We start from the raw sequence: 23,106 nt of genomic DNA, 5'->3' as shown, positions 1-23,106 counted from the left end.
TCAGTTTACGTTTCTGGGTATCCTTTCTCCTATCAGAGAAGATGAAATGGTTTGCTAGTTAGAATGTGAGTAATAACGTGACAAGCTCAAAACAAAATAGGACAAAACCTAACACAATCGAGCTCTGGTCAGCTCAACTGGTTTGAGTTATTCAAACTTATGATGGACTCTGGGGTACTACCTCTTTGGAATAAAAGGAACCACAGGCATACTGAAGATACTCTGTTAAGGTAATTAATGACGTACTTTTCTTGAGTATCTCGAAAAAGAATCGCAAAGAACTCAAGAGAAAGAAAACAATCCTCATGTAAAGGCACATTAAATTGCTATTTACAAACAGTTCTCTCTTCAGCGAAGCTTTGTTCATTAAGTATCATAGCCCGTCCCAGGAGAACTGAATGCTCCTATAAATGGTCGTCAATGCAACAAGACAGAAATCAGAGATCTACCTTGAAGGAGGAAAAAAAAAATTGCAGATATGGCCACAATACCTAAACTGCCCCAGAAAAATAAACTCTAAAATATGTAAATTAATAAGAGAGTTGAGCAGAATGGCCAGATATAAGATAAATATGCAATAGCCCCTAGGTTTCCTAGATGCTAGCATATCCTAGTTAGGAAAAAGGCATCTTTTCCATCATAATAGCAACAAGACCACAAAATACATAGGATAACACTAAGAAGAATAGTAATACATAAAATTAAAAGAGTTAACTGGGACATGGGGTGTGGTTTGGATGGAAAGACTGTATATTGTAAAAACATTTCTCCTCCCCCCCAGCCCCCCCCCCCAAAACCAACCAATTATCATGAGATCGCATATAAATTCCAACTAAATTCCAATGGGATCTTTATAGGTGGATTTAAGAATTGCCATGAAAACAAGGAGATGTTCGACCGATAATAAATCCTACTGTGGATACAACTGGATTAAGAATTACTAGACTGAAAAATCAGAAAAAGGAATACCAGAAGAGACCCCAGTGTAAGAATTTCTTCTATAGTTATGAAGGAAGGGATCCTAAACGAGTAAAAGAAGGGATGATATCCCAGTCACTAATGTTTGTCTATATGGCAAATAAAGACACTTTTATTTCATACTATATATCATAAGCCAGAATGAATTTCAGATGAATGCATGGCCAAGCGTTAAAATAAGAGTTTAGAAAAAAAATGCGTGTGAATATTTTGTGGATCTCATTAAACAATTTTTAATGAAATGTTTATTTTTTTTTTTAACATTTATTTATTTTTGAAACAGAGAGAGACAGAGCATGAGCGGGGGAGGGTCAGAGAGAGGGAGACACAGAATCCGAAACAGGCTCCAGGCTGGCAGCACAGAGCCCGCCGCGGGGCTCGAACTCATGGACCGTGAGATCATGACCTGAGCCGAAGTCGGCCGCTTAACCGACTGAGCCACCCAGGCGCCCCTGAAATGTTTATTTTTGAGAGAGAGACAGAGAGTGGAGGGGTGGGGGCAGAGAGAGAAGGAGGCACAGAATCTGAAGGGGGCTCCAGGCTCTGAGCTGTCAGCACAGAGCCCGACGTGGGGCTTGAACTCACAGAATGCGTGATCATGACCTGAGCTGAAGTCAGACGCTCAACCGACTGAGCCACCCAGGCGCTCCAATATTTTGCTGATTTTAAAGACTAAAGCTTCTTTTTAGAAAAAGCACAAGTGAGGTCTGAAGCTATAAACCCTACCCTCCAATTTTCTTCTTCTGTTGAAACAACACAATACAACACAAGAGCAACATTTTGGAAGCAAGCAATAACTGGGAAGATGTTTTCAGCAAATAGAGTGGTTCCTCCCCCAGTTTATCTGTGGAGAATACCATTCCAAGACCCCAGGGGATTCTGGAAACCATGGAGAGTACCAAACCCTCCCTATACTGTTTTTCTCCTACACACACATATCTGTGATGACATTTCATTTATAAATACGGCACAGTAAGAAACTAACGATACAGAACAATTCTATCAATATACTGTGATACAAGTATGTGAATGTAGTGTCTCAAAATATCTTGTGTGGTACTTACCCTCCTTCTTGTGACAAAGGGGGATGGTAAAACACCTACAGGATGAGACGAAGTGAGGTGATGTGGGCATGGTAATGTAGCGTTAAGCTCCTATAGACCCGATGATAGATCGGATGAAGGGATCGTCTGCTTCCTGACCATTGATGAAACCACTGATAAGGGGTAACGACTGTATGAGACTATGTGAGGGACAATAACATACATAGAGTTCTTATAAATGGATAAGAAAATTGCTGCCCTTTGAATAGAAAAATGGGCAAAATACAGTTGTATTTAATTCCTAGAACTACAGAGGAAAAAATGTTTAGATTTACTAACAATCAAAGGTATAAAAATTTAAAAATGTCCTGTTCCTTTACTTTTTTCTTTCCGCTCACTGTTGGCAGGAATGAGTGTCATAAACGCACAGCTGGTCACGGCATAGACTGGTACATCTTGTCTGGAAAGGAATGTGACAAAATGTGTCCAAGCCCTCAAACTGATTATTCCCTTTGATGCAGTAATGCTCGGAACTCTATTCTAAACAAAGACTGATAAAACCAAGCCTTATTTCAAACAGTGCAAAACTCGAAGCAAACGGCACCTCCCAGATTACGTATTAAATATAGCGCAATCAGAGGCTGGGCTATTATGCTGTCTTTTAAATATTTCTTGTGAGGATATGTGACAACAGGGAAATATGCTCTTAATAACCACAAGAGGAAGAAAACAGATATGAAAACTATAGACAGTGTGCTTTTAGCTTTGAAGGAAAAAAAAAAAAAACCCAGCTATCTGAATATACACACGTATTTGGGGGATAGGAAAGAAGATGGAAGAAAATACCAGAATATGGGTTGAAGCTTATTTCTGCCTGGTGGGATGATGCATGAGATTTCTTCCCTTAGCCCATGTCTCTGTTGGAAGCCAACTCACCTGCATAATCCTCTGTACCATAGTCCTCGGTGGGGTCTTCGACTCGGGTATAACGGACACGTTCTACCTTAGGAAACTCGTTCGTTGGGGAGTAGGGCTGCACGGAGGTGCCATAGAGGACCAAAGACCATTCTTTCAACTTCCCTTGAGAAACAATAATGAAACCAGAGCATGATCACACATTCACGCTTTAGCTTTGTAATTCCATTCCTTCTCCTCTAAGAGAAAGCAACAGTGGAAGAGCTGTGAAAAACATATTCATATGAACATCGCATCGAGCGTACAGCTAGAAATACACATTTGCCGTCAGTTGCAGATTTAGCCAATTCACACAGCACATTTTGCTGAGCAGCAACTCTGGAATACGTCTTAATTTAATCAGCATTTATAAGAAGGCTGAGAAATGAACACATTTTAGAGAGGCCTTTTTCTAAGTATGGATGTCTTATTTGAAATTAAAACAAAATTGTTTTATCTGGCTTGTTTATCAATAAGAAGGCAAAACCACGGCTTTGTTCCACCTGACTGAATTAGTCCTCTAATCTTAAGAATACATCACTATTCCTATTATGCTATAGACCCTGAGCTGTTCAGTGACAGCCCGTAGACCCATTGGCTATTTAAATTAGCTAGAATTGAAAAGTTCAGTTCCTCAGTCATACTGCATTTCCAGTGCCCAAGAGGCACATGTGGCTAGTGGTCACTACAATGGTGACCACAAATAGAGAACTTCCGCCACCACAGAATGTTCTAGTAGACAGTTGGGTAGTAAAGCATTTCACGGTCAAGGGTGCCTGGAGACCTAAGGCAAGTGTTTTACCTCCTTTGCATCAAAGGCTCTCAAAGAACATTTTGTTTTGGTTTAGTCCTTACTGTTGATTTCTTACTTTTTTACTAAAAAAATACTAAATCGTCAAGTTTTAGAATGCTAAGAAAAAAAGAACTGCTTACAGGTCATTAAGCTTAAGAGTCGCCTAAAAACAAAAAAAGCATCAACCACAAGCAGAAATGATTAAGACAAAACAATTAAAAACGTGCAAGTATGCAGGTAGGAAGCAGGACCTTCCTGAAGGTCCCTCCCCAACTTAGCCTAATACAGAGAATCCGGTTATGGTTTGCGCAAGGGTCCCACCACAGCCCTGAGAGTGCTAAACTGCAGGGATCTGCCAATCATCTACTAAGTTTTAATTCATTCGGGGTTTGCAACATTTGGGAGGTAGATACTTAAATTCCCAAAATATAGATGAGGCAACGGGCATAGAGAAGGATAATTTTCCCAGAGGCAGCAAGCGTATGGACTGCTATTAAAACCCATCTGGGGCGTTCCAGGATAAGAAGACAGTGTAGGAAGGTCCTGGACCCACCTCTTCCTATGGACTCACTGAATCTACAGCTACATAGGGAACAATTTCCTCTGAAAAAGAAAACAAAAACTGAAACTAGCTGAGTGGCTACTACACGGTAGGCAAACAAAAAAGTCACGTGAAAGCGGGTAAGAGTGGTTGAGACACAGTCTTGGAATAAGCCCCTCCCCTGGCCCTGTGACCCACAATCGGGACTCAAACCCCCAGGTTTCTCCCCAAGAAGCAAAAGGTTTGAATCTCCTATCGGGTACCCCAATTTTTAAGACCTGCCCCTGAGAAGAGCCCCCAAAACATATAGTGTATACGGGGCTTGAGACCCACAAGGCGATAGTCAACTGACCAGTTCACAAAGAGGCTTATTCGTTTACCTTACCGAGAAGAAGAGAATCAAAAGCAGACAGGAACCAGGAGAGGTTATAACTAAAAGAAAAATAAAAACTGCAAAAATATGAAGGATCATAAAAGACCGTTATCCACAATTACACACCAACAAAGTGAACAACCTAGAAGAAATGGATACATTTCTAGACGTATACAACCCGAGAGTGAATCATGAAGAAATAGAAAATCTAAACAGACCAATTACTAGTAACGAGCTTGAATCAGAAATAAAAAGCCTCCCAGCGAAGAAATGGCCACAACTACATCGTCGCTGGTCAATTCTACCAAATATTTAAAGAATCCGAGTCTTTCTTAAACTCCAAAAGAAAAGGAACACTTCCAAACTCATTACATGAAGCTAGCATTACCCTGATCCCAAAACCAAACAAGGATGCCACAAGTAAATCCCTGATGGACACAGATGAAAAAGTCCTCAACAAAATATTAGCAAACTGAATTCAATATTACAGTCAAAGGATCACAACAGCATGAACAAGTGAAATTTATTCCAGGGATGCAAGAATGTTTCAACACTCACAAACCAATCAGTGTGATTCACAACATTAACAAATTTAGCGGGGCGCCTGGGTGGCTCAGTCGGTTCGGCGGCCGACTTCGGCTCGGGTCACGATCTCGTGGTCCGTGAGTTTGAGCCCCGCGTCGGGCTCTGTGCTGCCAGCTCAGAGCCTGGAGCCTGTTTCAGATTCTGTGTCTCCCTCTCTCTGACCCTCCCCCGTTCATGCTCTGTCTCCCTCTCTCTCAAAAATAAATAAACGTTAAAACAAAACAAAACAAAACAAAACAAAACAAAAAAAACAAATTTAGCGACAAAAAATCATACGATCATCTCCATAAGTACAGAAAAAGCATTAGCATAATTCGACATCTATTTATGATACAAAAAACGCTCAACAAAGTGTGTGTAGGGGAAATAAAAAGCATAATAAAGATCAGGAGTGAGACACTTACCACTTTTAGTCAACATAGTATTGGAAGTCCTGGCCAGAACAATTAGACAAGAGAAAGAAAGGGAATTCAAATCGGAAAGGAAGAAGTATGCCACTGTTTGCACGTGACATCATACTGTATATGACAAACCATAGAGGCGCCACCAAAAAACTATTAGAAGTAATCAACAAATTCACTCAAGTTGTAGGATTCAAAATCAATAAACAAAAATCTTTTGCCTGTCTTTACACTAATAATTGAACTATCAAAAAAAGAAACTAAGAAAACCCTATGTATGATTGCATCAAAAAGAATAAAATGCTCAGAAACTTAACCAAGGGGGTAAAAGACCTATACACTGAAAACTCTAGCACAATGTTGAAAAAAGCGAAGACAAAAATAAACAGAAAGATAATCTGGGCTCAGATGAGAAGAATAATATTGTTAAAATGTCCATACTACCCAAAGCAACCTATAAATTCAATGTAATCTATATCAACATCCTGTTAGCATTTTTATAGAAATAAAACAATCTTACAATTTTTATGGAACCATGAAAGGTCAAATCACTCTTGAGAAAGAAAAACGAAGGTGGAGGCACCATGCTTTCGGATTTCAAAATATATTACAAAGCTATGGTAATCAACACACTATAGTATTGTCATGAAACAGTCACATACATCAATAGAGGAGAACAGAGAAACCAGAAATAAACTCATGCATATATGGCCAATTCATTTACAACAAGCAGCCAAGAATACACAATGGACAGAGGATTTCAATACACGGTGCTAGGAAAACTGGACAGCCATGTGCAAAATAATGACACTGAACCACTGTCTTACATAATACGCAAAAACTAACTCAAAATGGATGAAAGATTTAGGGGCGCCTGGGTGGCTCAGTAGGTTAAGTGTCTGACTTCAGCTCAGGTCATGTGAATTCGAGCCCTGCTTCAGATCCTCTGTCTCCTTCTCTCTCTGCCCCTCCCTCCCTTGCACGCGTGCTCTTGTTCTCTCTCTCTCTCTCTCTCTCTCTCTCTCAAAAATAAACATTTTAAAAAATGGATTAAAGATTTGAACAAGGGGCGCCTGGGTGGCTCAGTCGGTTGGGAGTCCAGCTTTGACTCAGGTCATGATCTTGTGGTTTGTGAGTTCGAGCCCTGCATCGGTCTCTGTGCTGACAGCTCAGAGCTTCAAGCCTTGTTTCAGATCCTGTGTCTCCCTCTTGCTCTCTGCCCCTCACCTGCTCGCTCGCTCTCTTTCTCTCTCTCAAAAATAATAAAATAAACATTAAAAAAATTTTAAAAATGGTAGATGATCTCACTTGTATGTTGAATCTCAAAAGCAAACAAACAACCAAACTAAAAAAACCTGATCTCGTAAACAACAGAGAATAAATTGGTGGTTGCCAGAGGTTGGGGTGTTCAGAGGTGGGTGAGATGGATAAAAGGGGTCAGAGAGTGCAAACTTCGAGTTATAAAACAAATAAGTTCTGGGAGTGTAATGTCAAACATGGTGACTGGAGTTAATGATCGTATACTGTAGATTTGAAAGCTGCTGAAAAAGTAGATCTTAAAATTTCTCACGATATGACAAAAATGTTTAAACTACGTGAGCTGATGGAAGTTAGATTCCCAGTGGTGATCATTTTGCGATAGGTACGGACATCAAATCATTAGGTTGTATGCCTGAAACTAATAGAGTATTACATATCAATTACATCTCAAAAAAAAAAAAAAAACATCCATTCAGAATCCAAATGCTGTGTCCCTAAGCCCTTATGTAATACTGCCCTTCTGTTTACTTCCAGGAGTTCAGAAACTTGAAGTTCAAAAAGGAACACATTCTGTGCCACATTCATTGCTTTCTGACAACTACACTGGGCCAGCATGTTGATTTCTTTGTGGCTTGCCCTCTGCCAGCTTTTCTTTGGACTCACTTGTTAATGAGTATGCTTTTCATAATTAGGGTGCTGTTCAGTCTCAGAATTCCAAATAGTACACATGAAGTAGTGGCAAGAAATGAATGACCGACCCCCTGAAATCCATGACCCGATTGCCTTTACACAGCGACGCAGAACAGAACTCATTTTTCTTATGGCATCTCTCAGGTGTACCAATGGAGCATATAATGCAAGGACACTATAAGAAATCCAACCCCTCAGTTACCCTATGGCCCGGCTCATTAACTTAAGATCAGTTTGGAGCTAAAATTTCTCCTTGTAAAGTACATGGAAGAATGCTGACTCATAACTGATTACTTCCATTTGTGTCATTTCTGAAGTATCTCCTAAGCCCGCGGGGGACATACTTGTTGGGCAATTTATCTCTTTCTGTTTCACTTATTACGTAATCGTATTTCCTTAGAATCTGCCACAGTTCACATCAAATGCTGCCGTATTTGGGCCATCATTTCTTCCTCTCCTACGATGTTTTCCAAGTGTTAAATTATTTAGGAGATTTTGCAGTTGATGGTACAACATTCTGATAAGAAAGAGCTGCGTAAATGCAGAAGGAGAAAAATCAGTTCTACACGTTGGTACACAAATGCCATCTGCTCAAGAAAGAGAAGGCAAGATAGGTCTAATGTGTCACAAGACCAAAGACCACAGTCGAGAAAGCCTTCAAAAGATCCTTACTGTGGACTTCTGGTCCACGATGGTGACGTAGGAAGAACCTGAACTCACCTCGTCCACAGCCACACCAAGTCTCCACCTGCTTATAGAGCAATTCTTCCTGAAACAGAATCAAGTGCTCACCGAACAGCTGCCGCACAAGAAAAGACACACTGTAGAGAATGACAAGAAAGACGCTTTCCAGGACACCCCTGATGCAAGGGGCCCTGGGATCTCCCGGCTTGTAGTCACTTCAGTTTCAGGTGTCCTATAACAAGTGCTCCCTGCTCAGAGAGCGCCACGACCCCTGGCTTCCATCTCCTTCAGTTTCAGCTGCCTTGTCAGTGCACCTTCCGTGCAGAGAGAACCAGGCTGCCCCAGCCCAGACCCATTTCAACTTGAGCTATCCTTCCAGGGTACCCTCTGCACAGAGAGTGCTGTGATGCCCTGGCTTGCGCCCACGTCAGCGTCAGCTGTCAGACTGTGATGCCGTCAGCACGGATGGCCTCAGGACCACCCCGGCACGTGCCTACTTTAGCTCAGGCCATCTCAGCAGGGGGGCCCCAGCACGGAGTGACCCGCGACCCCCAGTCGGCCCACTAAAGCGACCAGGCACATACAGTCTACACAGGGGAGGACCAGACGCAAGAGGATTCCTTCTAGTTTAGGAGAAGTAGCTGTTCTGCCTAATTCACAGAAACGGACAAAGACAATCAAGCAAAATGAGGAGACAGCTGGAAAGAAAGAAAGAATAAGACAAACCTCAGAAAAAGAACGAAATGAAATATAAATAAGCAATATGCCTGATGAACAGTTCCAAATAGTGGTCATGAAGAGATGCTCACTGGACTGGAGAGAAGAATGGAAGAACTCAGAACTTCAAAAAAAGAGACAGAAAATATATAGAAAACCCAATCAGGGTTGAAGAACACATTAACTGAAATTAAAAATACACTGTAGAGAATCAACAGTGGGTTAGAAGATACAGAAGAATGGATCAGTGATCTGGAAGACAGGGCAAAGCACCTGAGCTGAACAGAAAAAAAAAAAAAAAAAAAAAAAAAATTAGGAATGAGGATAGGCTAAGGGATCTCTAGGACAACGTAAAGTGAACAGCCACTGACATTTTTCCCAGAGGGAAAAGAGAGACAGAAAGGGACAGAAAACTCATTCGAAGAAATCAAAGCTAGACATTTAACTAACCTTGGGAAGGAAACAGACATTCAGTTTCCGGCAGCAGAGAGAGTTCAAAACAAGATGAACTCAATGAGGTCCACACCAAGACATAATAATTAACACGGTAAAGATTAAAGATAAAGATAAAAGCAGCAAGGGAGAAACAATTAGTTACATACAAGGTAAACCCCACGAGGCTGATTTTTCAGCAGAAACTTTGCAGGCCAGAAGGAGTGGTATGATATATCTGACGTGCTTAAAAAAAAAAAAAAAGAGAGAGAGAGAGAAAACTACAACCAAAAATACTCTACCTAGCAAGATTATCATTCAGAATTGAAGGCGAGATAAAGAGTTTCCCCGTCAAGCAAAAGTTACAGAAGTACAGCATCACTAAACTAGCTTAATAAGAAATGTTAAAAGGGACTTCATTAGGTGAAAAGAAAAGGCCATAATTAGAAGAAAATTATGAAAGGAAAAAAATTCATGAGTAAAAGAAAACATACAGTAAACAGTCACTTATGGAGCTGGTAGTAAAATGAATTATATGTAAAAAATTAATTAAGGAGACTCACAAAATAGAGACATAACATATGACAACATATACCTAAATGTGGAGGGCGTAGTAAAAATTAAGTTCTTTTAGAATGTGTTCAAACTTAAGTTACCATTAACTTAATACAGACCACTATATCCTTCAAATGTTATACATGAACCCCATGGTAAACACCAACCAAAAACTTAAAGAGAAAAAAATAAAGAGAAAGAAAGCCAAGCATAACACTATGGAGTCATCAATCAAAAGAATAGAGAGCAAAAAGAAGAAATGAAAAAGAACTACAAAAACAACAAGAAAACAAAATGGCAATGAAAACATACCCATTAATAATTACTTTGAATGTAAGTGGTCTATATACTCCACTCAAAAGACAGGGTTGTGGAATGGATAAAAAACAAAACCCACCTATACGCTGCTCACAAGAGACTCACTTCAGACCTAAAGGCACATACAGACTGAAAGTGAAGGGATACAAAAAGATATTCTATGTGATTGGGAGCAGGAAAAAAAACAAAAACAAAAACAGCCAGGGTAGAAATGTTTGTATCCGACAAAATAGACTTTAAAACAAAGACTGTAACCAGAAACAAAGAAAGACATTACATAATTAGGAAGGGATCAATCCAACAAGAGGATGTAACAATTGTAAATATCTATGTACAGCTTTGGAGCACTTAAATTCATAAAGCCAAATGACATAAAGGGAGAAATTGGCAGTAATACAATAATGGTAGGGGACTTCAATACCAGACTTATACCGATGGATAGAACATCTAAACAGAAAATTGATAAGGAAACAGAGGCCTTGAGTGACACATTAGACTAGATGGACCTAACAGATATACCTAAGAGTCTAGCCAAAACCAACAGAATTTACATCCTTTTCAAGTGTACATGGAACATTCTGTAGGACAGATCACAGGTCACTAAACATATCTCAATAAATTTAGGAAAACTGAAATAATATCAAGCATCTTTCAAATCACAACAGTATGTGACTAGAAATCAATTACGATAAAAAAAGGTGGAAAAAACCACAAACCCATGGAGGCTAAACAACATGCTACTAATCAACTAATGGGTTAACAGAGAAATCAAAGAGGCAATAAAAAAATACATACAGACAAATGAAAATGAAAACACAATGGTCCCAAATCTTTGGGAAACGAAGAAAGCAGTTCTAAGAGGGGAGTTGATAGCAATACAGGCCTACCTCAAGAAGAAGGAAAAAAATTCAAATACACAATCTAAACTTACACCAAAAAGAAATACGAAAAGAACAAACAAAACCCAAGTTAGTAGAAGGAAGGAAATAATAAAGATCAGAATGTAAACAAATGAAATGGAGACTCAATAAATGATAAAAGATCAATGAAACCAAGAGCTGGTTCTTTGAAATGATAAACAAAATTAATAAACCTTGAGGCAGACTCATTGAGAAAAAAGGAGAGAGGATCCAAATAAATAACATCTGAAATGAAAAAGAAGTAACAACTGACATCGTGGAAGTACAAAGGGTTATAGGAGACTATTATGAAAAACTACATGCCAACAGATTGGAAAACTAGAAGAAATGGATAAATTCCTAGAAGCATACCATCTTTCAAAACTGAGTCAGGAAGAAGTAGGAAATCTGAACAGACCAACTACTAGTAACAAAACTGAATCAGCAATAAAGAAAAAAACAAAAACAAAACAAAAAAACCTCCCAACAACAAAAGTCCAGGACCAGATGGATTCACAGGTGAATTCCACCAAACATTTAATCAAGAGTTAATACCCATTCTCCTCAAACTGCTGCATAAAAAAGTAGAGGACGGAGAGCTTCTAAATACATTCTACGAGACCAGCATTATCCTGATACCAAAACCAGACAAAGGCACTACACAAACAGAAAATTACAGGCCAGAATCCCTGATGAACACAGAGGCAAAAATCCTCAACAAAAGATTAGCAAACTAAATTCAATGATGCATTAAAAGGACACGCACCATGATCAAGTAGGATTTATTCCAGGGATACAATGGAGGTTCAGTATTAGTAAATTGATTAGTGAAGGATAATTAATAAAGTGAAGGATAAGAATCATATGATTATTGTCTCAGCAGATGCAGAAAAAGTATTTGACAAAATTCAACATCCATTCATGAAAACCCTTAACAAAGTAGGTTTAGAGGGAACGTACGTCAACATAATAAAGGCCATAAATCAGCAACCCACACCTAACGCCACACTCAATAGGGAAAAACTGAGAGCTTTATCCTAAGATCAGGAACAAGACAGGGATGTCCACTCTCACTACTTTTCTCAACGTAGTACTGAAAGTCCTAGCCACGGCAATCAGACAACAAAAAGAAATAAAAGGCATCCACGTTGTTAAGGAAGAAGTAAAACACTCACTATTTAGAGATAAAATAATATTATATAAAGAAAACCTGAAAGACTCCACCAAAAAACTGTTAGAATAAATGAATTCATTAATGTTGCAGGCTACAAATTAATATTCAAAAATCGGTTGCATTTCTACACGCTAATGATGAAATAGCAGAAAGGGAAATTAAGAAAACAGCCCCATTTACAATTACACCAAAAAGAATAAAATACCTAGGAATAAACTTAACCAAGGAGGTGAAAGACTTGGGGTCTAAAAACTATAAAACACTGATGAAAGAAATTGAAGAGGACCGAACAAAATGGATTAGAAGAATTAACATTATTAAAATGTCCATACTACTAAAGCAATCTACAGAGTCATTACAGTCCCTATCAAAATATCAAGAGCATTTGGCACACAACTAAAACAAATAATGCTAAAATTTGCATGAAACCACAGAAGACCCTGAATCGCCAAAGCAATCTTGAGAATGAAGAACAAAGCTAGAGGTATCACAATCCCAGATTTCAAGATACACTACCAAGCCATGGTAAAGTAGTATGGCACGAAAATGTACTCATAGATCAATGGAACAGAAGAGAGAACCCAGAAATACACCCACACTTATATGGTCAGTTCATCTGCAACGAAGGAGACAAGACTATACAATAGGGAAAAGACAGTCTCTTCAATAAATGGTGCTGGGAAAACTGGACAGCTACATGCAAAGGAATGAAACCGGACCACTTTCTTCTACCACACAAAAAGAGGAACTCAACTCAGAATGGGTTAAAATCAACTCAGACTGGATTAAAGACCTAAATGTGAGACCTAAAACCCTAAGACTCCTAAAAGAAAACAGAGGCAGTAATTTCTTAAATATCGCTCTTCAGGAAAAAGAAACAACAACAAAAATACACTGGGGCTACACCAAAATGAAAAGCATCTGCGCAGTAAAGGAAACCATCAATAAAACAAAAAGGCAGCCTAGTGAATGGGAGAAGATATTTGCAAGTGATATATTGGATAAGGGGTTAATATCCAAAATGTATCAAGAACTTATACAACTCGACAGGAAAAAAAAAAAACAATCTGATGAAAAAATGGGCACAGAACATGGATAGATGTTTTCCCAAAGATGTAGAGATGGCCGACGGACATATGAAAAGATGCTCAGCACCACTCATCATCAGGGAAATGCAAATCAAAGGCGCAATGAAATATCACCTCACACCTGTCAGAACGGCTAAGACTAACAACACAGAAAACAACAGGTGTTGGCAAAGATGTGGAAAAAGGGAAACCCTCTTACGCTGTCGGTGGAAATGCAAACTGGTGCAGTCACTGTGGAAAACAGTGCAGAGGTTCCTCAAAACGTTAAAAGCTAAAAATAGAACTACCGTACGATCCAGAAATTGTATCTACCCCAAAACAAAACAAAAACAAAAACGCTAATTCAAAAAGATATATGCATCCCTATGTTGATCAAGGCATTATTTACAATAGCCAAGATGTAGAAGGAACCCATGTGTCCGCTGAGAGATGAATGGATAAAAAAGATATGGGGTGTGTGTGTGTGTATGTGTGTGTGTATGTGTGTGTGTGTGAAACATACACACACACATGGAGTATCACCCAGCCGTAAAGATGAATGAGATCTTGTCCTCTGTGACAGCATGGATGGACCTAGAAGGGATTATGCTTAGTGAGATAAGTAAAACAGAGAAAGGCAAACACCATATGATTTCACTGATACAGAGAACAAACTTGTTGCCAAAGGGGAAAGGGAGGGAAGGACAAGAAAAATCAGTGAAGGGAGCTGGGAGGTACAGGCTTGCGGTTATGGGATGAATAAGTCACAGGGATAAAAGGCACAGGGAATCTAGTCAACAGCGAGCTAATAGCGTGGCGTGGTGACAAGACGCCGGTCACACTTGCGGTGAGCACAACACAGCATACGGACTTGTTGAATCACCACGCTGTGCACCTGAAACTAATGTAACATTGTATGTCAACTGTATCAATTAAAAACCCTTAATATGTATTTTAATAATACACAAATGGGAAGAAACAATAAAGAAATGTAAACTCCGTTTGGAATCAGGAACCTCTACATTTCGGAACGATTCTACCCTAACTAGGCTAGACAATTCTACATCTCCAACTGAAGTTCTATTAGCTTACTGCAGAAATACCTCATTAATTAGAGAGAGAAACCTTCCATAGGACTATACGCCATTGAAACAATGATGAAACCGTTGAAACCAATGATGAAACCATCGACACACGGACACACACAGAAAAGCAGAAGTCCCTTTTCAACTTCGTAATTAATCCTAGACTCAAAGGTTGGTGGAAGGAAGGATATCCAACAACTGTGGGTACCTACGCAGGCCTCCACACCCCAGGCCGGTAGGAACATTAGGGCATCTCTCTTCCGGCATAAAAGAACATCTGTAAAATGACTAGACGTGACGAGGATTACATGTGAACATTTAAATGGCATAAGGGGAAGCCACGCTGTGGAAGACACAACTCTAGATTATCTGGGTTACTGCTGAGAGCTTTTAACACAGACGATCATAATAAAATCTGGAGAGGCAGTGAACTCCTGGAGAGCAGAGATTTATATTCACGGCCCCTGACCCTTGCACATAAATACCTAGTCGACCATTAGTGAGCCCCCAGGGGTAGTCTGCTCCTGTGGGGGGGGGGGTAGCATTTCATCACTGACATTCTTTAGAAATGCTGGTGCACGGTGATAGTAAAGAGCAGAGTCCGTTTTAGGTAGTTTTATCGCTGTCTTATATTCTAAGCAGATAACGTGTACCCCTTATGTCTGTCCCTTCGGCTGCACCCCACCCCCAGTTTTGTTCACAACTACCACATTTGGACAGTGATTATTTCCCTGGGACCTCTTGAGATGTAAGAGCCCTGACGTGGCACCTGCTGATAAATCAACTGGGGTCGGGCACCGCACCCACGTCACCATGCTGCCATTGCCCCCGGGTGCCACGACCCAGGGTATCTCTATTAAATGAGCAATGACCATGGCCTGGAACAGGAGATGGGGGGGGGGGGGGCGGGGAGGAAGTTCCTGGGAACTAAGTAGATTATGAGCCAATGAAAGTGTCTAGAAACTAGGGTCTGGTTATTTTCACGTGTTCTATCCTGCCTTGTGGACAGACATTTGATTTCTCGATAAAGGTGTGGCCACCATTATATTCCCGGTGCATGCTGGAGACGAGCTGAATCTGGACACTGTTTAACAAATCTTCTATCCTGATTCACTACGACCCTGCCACCCTTCTTGTTTTAGCTTCCCTGAATGTGGGTCCGCTGTGGCAACGCAGAGAGACCACATCACAGAATTAGGGGAAAGAGATCACCAAATGCGCGGCCAAATCCGATCTATCAGAATGAGTAAATTTCCCTGCTTCATTCCTGCGTCCTGCTGTGTGCCTTCTCTGCCCTACGCAGCCCACAGTGTCTAAATAGCACACACCCTTACAGTTAATTACAGGACGTCTGGTTAATTTATTCTGCCATCAGGGGAGGGCTAGAATTGGAGGTCAGTCCTAAAATGCCCTCAGGCCTGGATCTTCTACGGAGGGACTGTACGGAGAGAGTACTGAGAAACACGAGTTTATTAGATGGTTGAAGATGTGTCCACAGCTGGGTGGGAGGCTGGGGTGTCTGTCAAACAGATCACCTGCTACTGAGCCATGTAGGGCTCCATCACGGGCCACACAGGCCCCTGTGAAAAACTGTTCAATCCCCACCCCCCCAAGCTACCTTTGTAATTTCCCTTACTTCATGTTACAAACAAAAGCTTCCTAGATTAGCATGAGGAGGAGAGAGGCCCTATGCCTCTGTTAACCTTGTAAGTTCCATGTTTTACTTAGCTGGAAACTATTCCTTTTTCTTAGCTCTTAGGCTCCCAAGGGCCATTCAATTTTCTTTACTGGTAACCACTTTAGCTGGCACAGGTCAAGCTCGATGTCTTGTGAACACTGAAAATTCATAGGAGAGTAAACCCAGAGAAAAAGCTAACTAAGGAAACTTATGACGGTGCAATTTAATTCACTGCGGGTGGACAAGGCTGGCATGCTTACGGGGGAAGGTGGTTAGAGATGTGGGTCCTATGTTCTGAAACATCAATCAGCAGCTGCCATGTTTTATCCTGTACTTATATCTAAACATTTACTCTTCAGTTCTAATAACCCTTCAATTATTACCTCTCAAATGGTAACGCTGAGAACTGGATACGTGCAGATAACTCAAAACACAGGATCATATGAAAAAGGACGATGCCGATACGTAAACGTAAATCACTTCTTGGCCAGAATACATTCCGTCACTTTGTTCTGCACAGTCAACCAAATTGTAGAAAAGGGAGTTCCTACCTGGGGTCTTGAAGTTCCTCAGCTGGGAGGGAGTATCGTAAACTTCGAGGATCCAGTCACCGGTGGCTCGTTCTCCCCAGCAATGAATGGTCATGAACTCCCAGTTTTTAAATCCTTCCATGGAATGATCAAAAAGCCTGAGAGAGACCCATAAAACATTGTTTTGTATGTTGTTTAGGATCCAGTGAAGGTCCAATCAAGACCATGATCAACAACCCTTTTGTCTCCATCAGCATATCCAGCTCAGTACTGGAGCCTGTCTTCCTCCTGGACCTTGACCGTTAGTAGACCCAAACACGTGTCATTGTTCTACCACAGGGAAACGGGCGCAGGGGTGGCCTTGTAACAGCACATCGGGCAGGGGTAAACATTTCGGGATCGGGAAAACCAGGCTATGGCTCTACCCGAAAGACTGATAGAACCAAGTGTTCAAGACGTGGAGAAACGGAAACTCTCTTACACTGCTGATGGGAATGCCAAATGGTACAGTTTGGTAGTTCTTACCGCGTCATCCACAATCCCTCGCCTAGAGGGAAGGTAAGTACTTTCAATGCTCAGTACCTGAGCATTGCTCAGTACCTGAGCAATGAAGACATAATGTTCACACAAGGAACCTCATAGGAATGTTCACAGCAGCTTTATTCATGATCACCGAGAACTGTTAACAACTCAGATGTCCATCAACTAGTGAATGGGGAAACCTGTTCTGGTATGTTCATACAACCAAATACTACCCAGTAATAAAAACTACTGAATGGCCAACACACGCAACTGCACGAATTAATTTCAAAAGCCTTTAAGCTAAATGAAAGAAGTCAGACACAAAAGACTATGTGCTGTATGATTCAATTTATGACATTCTAGAAAAGGCAACAGAAACAGAAACAGAGTAGTGGTTGCCAGGGGCCGGGAGGGAAGAAGGGGCACGGTAGAAGTATTGGGGATGACAGAACCGTGTTGTGTCAAAACGCATTACATTACACATATTAAAAAGTCAATTGTACTTTATGTAAATCATGCCTCAATAAAAAGACCCTGCCCGCTAATCTTAACCAGTTCAGGGAGTCATGCCTGGCTCTACAACATAGATTCTGTTCTTCCAGCTCTTCCAACGATTTTCTAAGCTCCTAATTCCCTATGTGAAATCTTTGCCTCCTTGCAATAGCTAGACTTATTTGTTTCCTGTGATGTAATCCCGAGGGATATAGAATAGGAAGGGACATGAAAGAAGAAAACAGAATTCTCATCAAAAATAAAAAGATGTCGATAGATGATGTATAAAACTAGCACATAAAGAAAGAGGCATATCATTTATATAGGCACATTGTATAGCTTTGACCGTCCAAAGAAATATCCAAAAGATTTCTATGGGGTGGGGGGGTTGGCTGGCTCAGTGAGTAGAGCATGCAACTCTTGATCTCGGGGTCATGAGTTCAAGCCCCACATGAGTTGTAGCGCCTACTTAAAAAAAAAAAAAAAGATTTCTATTGAGATAGATCCTAGAAGGCAAAAAATTAAAGAAGTGCCAAGAGACAGATTTTTAGAGTACTTAAAAAATAACGTGCATCTATTATTTTTGTGGAAAAAAATAATAAAACGAGAGAGAGAATTTGAAAGCCAGATAGAGAGGGAAGAATATCTCTAGGATTGTCTTAGGAGTAACCATGTCTAGGGGCGCCTGGGTGGCTCAGTTGTTTAAGCGTCCGACTTCGGCTCGGGTCACGATCTCGCGGTCCGTGAGTTCGAGCCCCGCGTCGGACTCTGGGCTGATGGCTCAGAGCCTGGAGCCTGTTTCCGATTCTGTGTCTCCCTCTCTCTCTGACCCTCCCCCATTCATGCTCTGTCTCTCTCTGTCTCAAAAAGAAATAAACTTAAAAACAAAAAAAATTAAAAAAAAAAAAAGGAGTAACCATGTCTAATTACTGGGACATATCTGTCCTTCAGTGGAGGCAAAGTTCACAGCCAACTGGATGCGATGGCTATTCAGAACATGCAATCAACTCTCCTTGCCTTAATTTCATGTTCACCAAGGAAACTGGTGGTTATAATTCGACATTCTATGTATATCTTGCCATTGGAAGAAAATGCGCCCTTCTAAAACCAAAAATAACCTGCGTAATCTCTCTGCAATTTAATGTACTAGAATTCTGATTCATTATGTATAAAAGGATTCTATCAATACGTTTGAGGAGCCCTCTAAAACGCTCGCTGGATTCTGAAGCCGCAGGGTTAGGGGCACAACTGGAACGTATGAGGTCAATGGGTGACGTTCAGCATTTTTCCCTGGAGAAACGCAACAAACAGGAAAATCACCTCTACGTGTTCCTTAGCCCTTGGAAGAAGACAAAGGGAAAGTACTTACCAGCATTCTCAAAGTGTCCCATGGTCAGAAAGTTTGGGAAAATTTGAGAAAGGCTGAGTTAGAGTTGAACAGATCTCTTTACCGGAAAACATCTCAGATCTTTGGATGTTCAAATGCTTTGTTAATTTCCACAACGGGGCTAACGGTAGGGAGTGATTTTTCAAAGCTTGTATGAAGGAGAAGCCCTTTTTCTTTACTTGGAATATCTGTATGCTCTCTATAAGGGTTAGTTCTGAACAGAGGAGTGTGGCATTTCAACGAGAGCCATATTAGATGTGGTGGCTTTCCCTCATGGGTGGCAACAGTGACTCCTACACAAATGTCTTCCCAGCGTAAAAGATCTTCGATAAATCAGGGATGGTACATTTTATGGAGATCCTATAATTAATGCACAGGGCTTGTTTCACAAGCCTACGGCTTGAAATTGGACCTGACCAGGAAGCCATCGCTGGCTCATTATATAACTCACTTACATGCATGGACTCCTTCACGTAAACCCAGAGGGTGGGCATGCTGGATGAAAATGAGAAAGTGGGGAAGGAAGAGCCATTTCAAATCGCCCTTCGTCTCAGACAGATGTTACTAAAGGGAGTATGTTGACACAGAACTGGGTGGAGGCAGAAACCAATCTAGAACCACTTCTTAGCCCAGAGAGTTCGGATTTAAGGCTCCAGTTTGTTGAAGCCATTGTGTCATCTGCGGGCACTGAGGCAACAAGTTGTCACATAATACCTTTCCAAGAGTGCCAAACTTAAAAGCAATTCCCGAACAGTTTAGACAGAACGTTTGGCTCATTGCCTCGTGTCTAAAAACTACAAAGGAGACTTGAGGCTCCTCCATCACATGAGGGCAGTCTTGTTTCCATAACCCCAGCCAACTTCTAATTACTCACGGGTCAATTATTTGACTGCTGGATTAGTGGACCCTGGGTTTCTTCCCTTCCACCCTTTCCTGACCACCTTCGAAAATCATTCCAGTGCGGCCAATCGCTTTTAAATCACCTTTGGAACCAGAATTAAATATAAACGGGGGTGCCAAGGAGAAATATCCATAATCGGCATTCAAGTAAGTGATTCAAAGCCCGAATACAAATGGGCTTTGTCTATCTGGCTAAGCGGTTTCCCACCCTGGTCTCTTCCCTTTATGCAGAGCTGAATGCTCATTAGTTTCATGTAGACATAAAAGTTGAGGAGAGGAATTAAAATGCAGCCAAACACGATCATTGCCTTTTGTTAAAAGAGTTGATGGGGAAAGAAATAGACACTGATTGCTGGTGTTGTTTCAACTAGCTGGACATTCATGTTTCTAATCTCACCCTGTTCTTTATTTCATTCCGATGCAGCGCTTAAGCGATTCCCTATTTTTAGCATTGTAACATTGAAAACCCTGCCTCATCTGTAGATAACCAAAGGTAACACTAGCAGTAGATTCCATCTGTGTTGCAGACAACATACTTGCTCCAGACAAGCAAGTGTCATATGGTCACCAGCTAAAGAGATTCTAAGTGTGTGGTCTCCGTCCATCAACTAAAAAGTCCAATGCCCGGTTAGCACGTCTCTGCTGTGCCAACAGTGAAGAAACCCGACACATTATTAGCCAACGTTATTAGCATGGATAAAATGCCAATAGAGCAGGGCCAGTGTGCGGAAAGCTGGAGTAATGAACTCCATGCCTGAACCGCATCTTCCTTTTGTGGCAAAACCCTGCTCTGTCCAAGCTGACTTCATCATCATGTGCTCGATGAAATGATATGTGCCCGTGGTAGCACAAATTATGCATCCAGTTATTAACATGGTGCCCCACAGCCCTATCCCTGTGAGTGGTTTTCAAATAAATTACTTTGGATGAAGCCCGGTAGAAAAGATTGCCATGAAGTGTAGCACATCCTTTTGAGGAATTAACTCAGGAAATAACTCCTATAATTAGTGCAAGCTTTGTCCCCCCCCCCCCCCACTTAAAGAGTCTAGCCAATGTGTCAAGGCTACAACATTCTTCAACGATGTTATAGCAGCTAAATAACAAGACATTTTATAAGTACTGACAGCTATGTGTTATCATATAATTATTTCTAAAAGCGTAAACGGATCTTAATTTCTGAATCACCTACTACTACCCAAACAGTCTTTATGTTCGCTACAGAATTAGACTCTAGATAGAGATTTTCGGAAGTTTCCTCTTTGGTCTTTCTCTGTCTTTTGAGATACTTTTTATTTTCTTGTTAGTGCTTTACCACAATTTAACGTACAACTTACGGAATGCTGGAAGCACTCGTTTGGCTTAATTGTAATTGAGTTTTCGATTTTCCTTAGATGGCTGGCTTTTGCAAGTTTTAAACAATTTGCTTCTGAAACAGGGTATTTCAAACACACTATTCAGGTTTTTCTGTCTCCCGTAGTCTAAATTACTTCTTTACGAAAGGTTGTGGGAGAGAGGTACTAATTCTAGAGGTTTGGAATATGTAAAAAGACGAGTTTAAAAAAACAAAAACAGAAACAAAACTTTCAACCTGCCTACTATTACTGACTCGCCAAGCCCCAAATGCATTCCTTCTTGTGGATCTATGAGGTACGTATATAATCTTGCAGATTTATTCCATTTAAGAGTGGCTGGCTTTTATCTCTAAGGATCTGTTTTTGATTACAGGCGCCTTTGTAAATTACTCGCACAGCACCCAGCAGTGCTCGGCTTGCAAGTCTTTTGAGGACACGAAAATAACAAGAATGTGTACGAAGAGCTGGGTGATCTTTTAAATCGCTGCCATTTAAAATGTGGTCTGTGGACAGGCAGCTTGGGCATCACCTGGGAGCTTCTTAGAAATGCAAATTCACGGACCTCACCCAGACCTACAGAATCAGACTCTGGGAAAGGGGCCCGGCCATCTGTGTTTGATGGAGTCATTCACCAGGTGCTTTGAAAAGCACTGTGTAAATAAGGGTTAGCACTTAGGGAGTGCTCACCGTGTATTCTAGGAGCCCCGCTACGGACTTGCCGTCCGGGAGCTTCTTCAGAGCTTGTGACCACCCTGGGAGGCGGGTACTACGGTGTCTAGGTTCTAGATGAATCACTTTCAGAATCACTTTCCAAAGTCAAACCTAGACATTGGTGAAATCAAGGCAATCCCAGCTCTAACTCCAAAGGCCCTCTTCCGGATGAAGGAGGAGGGTTCTTACGGTGAGGCCTTCCTGGAATGCCAAACTTCCCCTCAGAAGGGTAATTTTTACTGCAAGCCACAAATGCATTTATATAGCACGACACTTTGCAAATGTCAATAGTCTGTCATTCAACATTTGGGCAGCAACAAAAATGACTCAAATATAAACACCACATTTAAACACAGTTAATTATAGAAGCCTATAGGTTTTGCAGACTAGAAAGTGTACCTTCTCTCTACTTAAGACCATAATTAGAAGCAGAGATATTCATCTGTAATCAAATTTAGAAAGAAAGGCAAAGTTTCAGCTTTCAGTCAGAAGCCAAAATTTGGAACAGAGAGCCGATAGAACTAAACTAAATCTAAAACTCACTGACTTGGGGGAAGGGGAGTTTCAGGGGTGGCGGGGGGTGGGGGGAAAGACAGCTTTTCATAATCCTAACCAATGCAGCCGAAGGAAGGATCGGCCGGAGCTGTTGTTTGAAGACTTGTACACGGGCAGACCCTGAGTATGTGGGTAGCATAAAAAAGTCTTCAAGTCTAAAGTTGTTCTTGTTGAAAAGCATTTTAAAGGGACCCAAGCCCACCTAGGTTCCCCCCCCCCCCACCGCCCCGATGCAAGTAAATCCTTTGTGCTGATTAAAAAGTTGGGCTTTTTCTGAGGCAGGGTATATGGGCCAAGAGGAGGACCCAGAAGGTGGGAGGGCAGGGGAAAACAAAGGGATTAGAAGGAACGGACCAGTTGCCCACTCGAGGACTGCTGTGTGTCCTCAGTGCTCCCGCCCACTAAATGATCAACCTGGCTGGCCCCGGGG

The 23,106-nt window shown here is 41.1% G+C and overlaps 1 protein-coding gene across 3 annotated transcripts in view; it reads right to left on the bottom strand.

Moving 5' to 3' along the window:
- The window catches only part of PCSK5 (proprotein convertase subtilisin/kexin type 5), a 444,612-nt gene that overhangs the window by 156,971 nt on the left and 264,535 nt on the right, over positions 1–23,106 (bottom strand). For all 3 annotated transcript variants that reach the window (XM_053907817.1, XM_019463577.2, XM_019463578.2), the window contains exons 13-14: positions 16,779–16,915; positions 2,958–3,101 (exon numbers count right to left, since the gene is read on the bottom strand). In XM_053907817.1, the coding sequence (XP_053763792.1) occupies positions 2,958–3,101; positions 16,779–16,915 (281 nt within the window). The remainder of the gene's footprint in view (positions 1–2,957; positions 3,102–16,778; positions 16,916–23,106) is intronic.

This window comes from Panthera pardus, unplaced genomic scaffold, assembly GCF_024362965.1.
Source record: "Panthera pardus isolate Hobbes unplaced genomic scaffold, ASM2436296v1 HiC_scaffold_20, whole genome shotgun sequence".
NCBI lineage: Eukaryota > Metazoa > Chordata > Mammalia > Carnivora > Felidae > Panthera > Panthera pardus.
This window is presented reverse-complemented; position numbering and strand designations above follow the sequence as displayed.